The sequence below is a fragment of the Belonocnema kinseyi genome, chromosome 1, assembly GCF_010883055.1.
Source record: "Belonocnema kinseyi isolate 2016_QV_RU_SX_M_011 chromosome 1, B_treatae_v1, whole genome shotgun sequence".
NCBI classification, from domain to species: Eukaryota; Metazoa; Arthropoda; class Insecta; order Hymenoptera; family Cynipidae; genus Belonocnema; species Belonocnema kinseyi.
The window spans coordinates 93,669,867-93,671,513 of NC_046657.1; the positions used below are offsets into that span (position 1 = coordinate 93,669,867).

The 1,647-nt window shown below is 27.5% G+C and overlaps 1 protein-coding gene across 1 annotated transcript in view; it reads right to left on the bottom strand.

The window, feature by feature from the left end:
- The window catches only part of LOC117176001 (transmembrane protein 70 homolog, mitochondrial), an 11,324-nt gene extending 9,677 nt beyond the window's left edge, over positions 1 to 1,647 (bottom strand). The window contains exon 1 of the mRNA XM_033365945.1: positions 1,415 to 1,647. Coding sequence (XP_033221836.1) covers positions 1,415 to 1,531 — 117 coding nt within the window. The 5' untranslated portion in view covers positions 1,532 to 1,647. The remainder of the gene's footprint in view (positions 1 to 1,414) is intronic.

Below are 1,647 nucleotides of genomic sequence, written 5' to 3' on the forward strand. Positions count from 1 at the left end.
ATATATATATTCTTTGGGAAGTTACCAATTTTATACTTTTCAGGTACTTTTCAATACTTTCAAGAGAAAATGCGAAAATTTAAATAGAGCTCCTTTCAGAGAATGTATAATAGTAATTTGTTCATAAAATATAGGATGTTTGCATTCTCATTCATGAGAGTGTAATGTAATCGTCCAAATGTTCGATCTCTAGTTTTTAACGGATCTTTATTCTTTACGTTTCGGCACTCACAGAATCCGTAAATCATAAAATTTCATTGGTGTCTGTCTGTATGTATAGTAACCTGAATATTGTAGCCACGCTAACTTTTCAAGGATTTGTTCAACCAAGTCAGCCTTTGATACACTTCTTAAGTTTCCCAAAATGAAGGCTAAGTTCGTTAAGCAGATATTTCCAACCAAAAAAAAAAATTTAGAGCATTTTCAAATTTTGAAAAAAAATCCTTTTTCAAATTTGAAATTTTTTTAAAGTTTCTTATAGATGGGTGAAGACTTGTAAATTATCTAAATAAAATTTTGTATTTGGATGAAAATTAGAAAAGTTACGTACTTTTGAAAATTTTTTAAATGTTCAGAAAAATAAAAAATAAATATTTTGCTAAAAGATTAGAGAATTTCATTTAAATTCATCACTAGATATCAAATATATTTAGAATCTATGTCAGTTAAATTTTTCGATTAGACAAAAATTCAGAAAGTTTGAGCTTTTTCAAAATTTGAATAAAAATTTTTTGAGTTTTAGAAATTTTTGTCAAATTTTCTGATACACGTGAAAAATAATTGCAAATTATCCTAATAATATTTTTAAATTCGATAAAACTTCAAAAAGTTATATGCTTTTCAAAATTTTGAAAATTTTCTAAAAAAGGAAAAACAAATTTTTAATAGATTAGGAAATATCAATCCAAATTTCGACTAGATGTAAAATAAATGTTTTTCGAAACTATTATCGTGTCATTTTTTAATTAGAAAACATTTCCAAAAAGTATAATCATTTTCAAAAATATGCAATTTTGAAGTTTTAAGAGATCCGTAAGTTTAAAACGTTGTTTTTAGTAGATTGTAAAAAGATTTACAAATTATCTTGATGAAGTTTTTGAAGTGGACGCAAATTATCGAGCGCGAAGCGCGAGTTTCGTAATGAGAATGTAATCATCAAAGCCGCAGGTGCTTTGAAAACCCTCTTTAAAATCAAATCGAGAACAATTTAGTTACAATTTATGGCTGTAATTCCTCAGAAGTTTAAATCACAGTTTTGGGTTTAAGTTATAGTATTCACAATATTTGAAAAAAATTATTTAAAGTCTACGCATTAAACATACGTAACGTAACATTAAACGTAACGTAACTTATTAGAAGGACTTAGAAGGGCAGGAATATTTGTTAATTTGCTGTGAAAGCAGTTAAAACTAACCTTAATTCTATTGCTGAGATATTTGGTATTTAAAACGCATGTGCATTTCGAATGACTGACTTCCATGAAACAACGCCTCCCCTGATTATTGAACCAGGTTTTTAAAAGCAATGCCATTGTCAACTTCTAAAGTATTTTATTGCAAAGCACATAAAAACACATCTCAACTTACAAAACCGCTAGATCAAAACACTGACTACCATTTTTTTTGTCTAAACCTCACCAAGTGTACC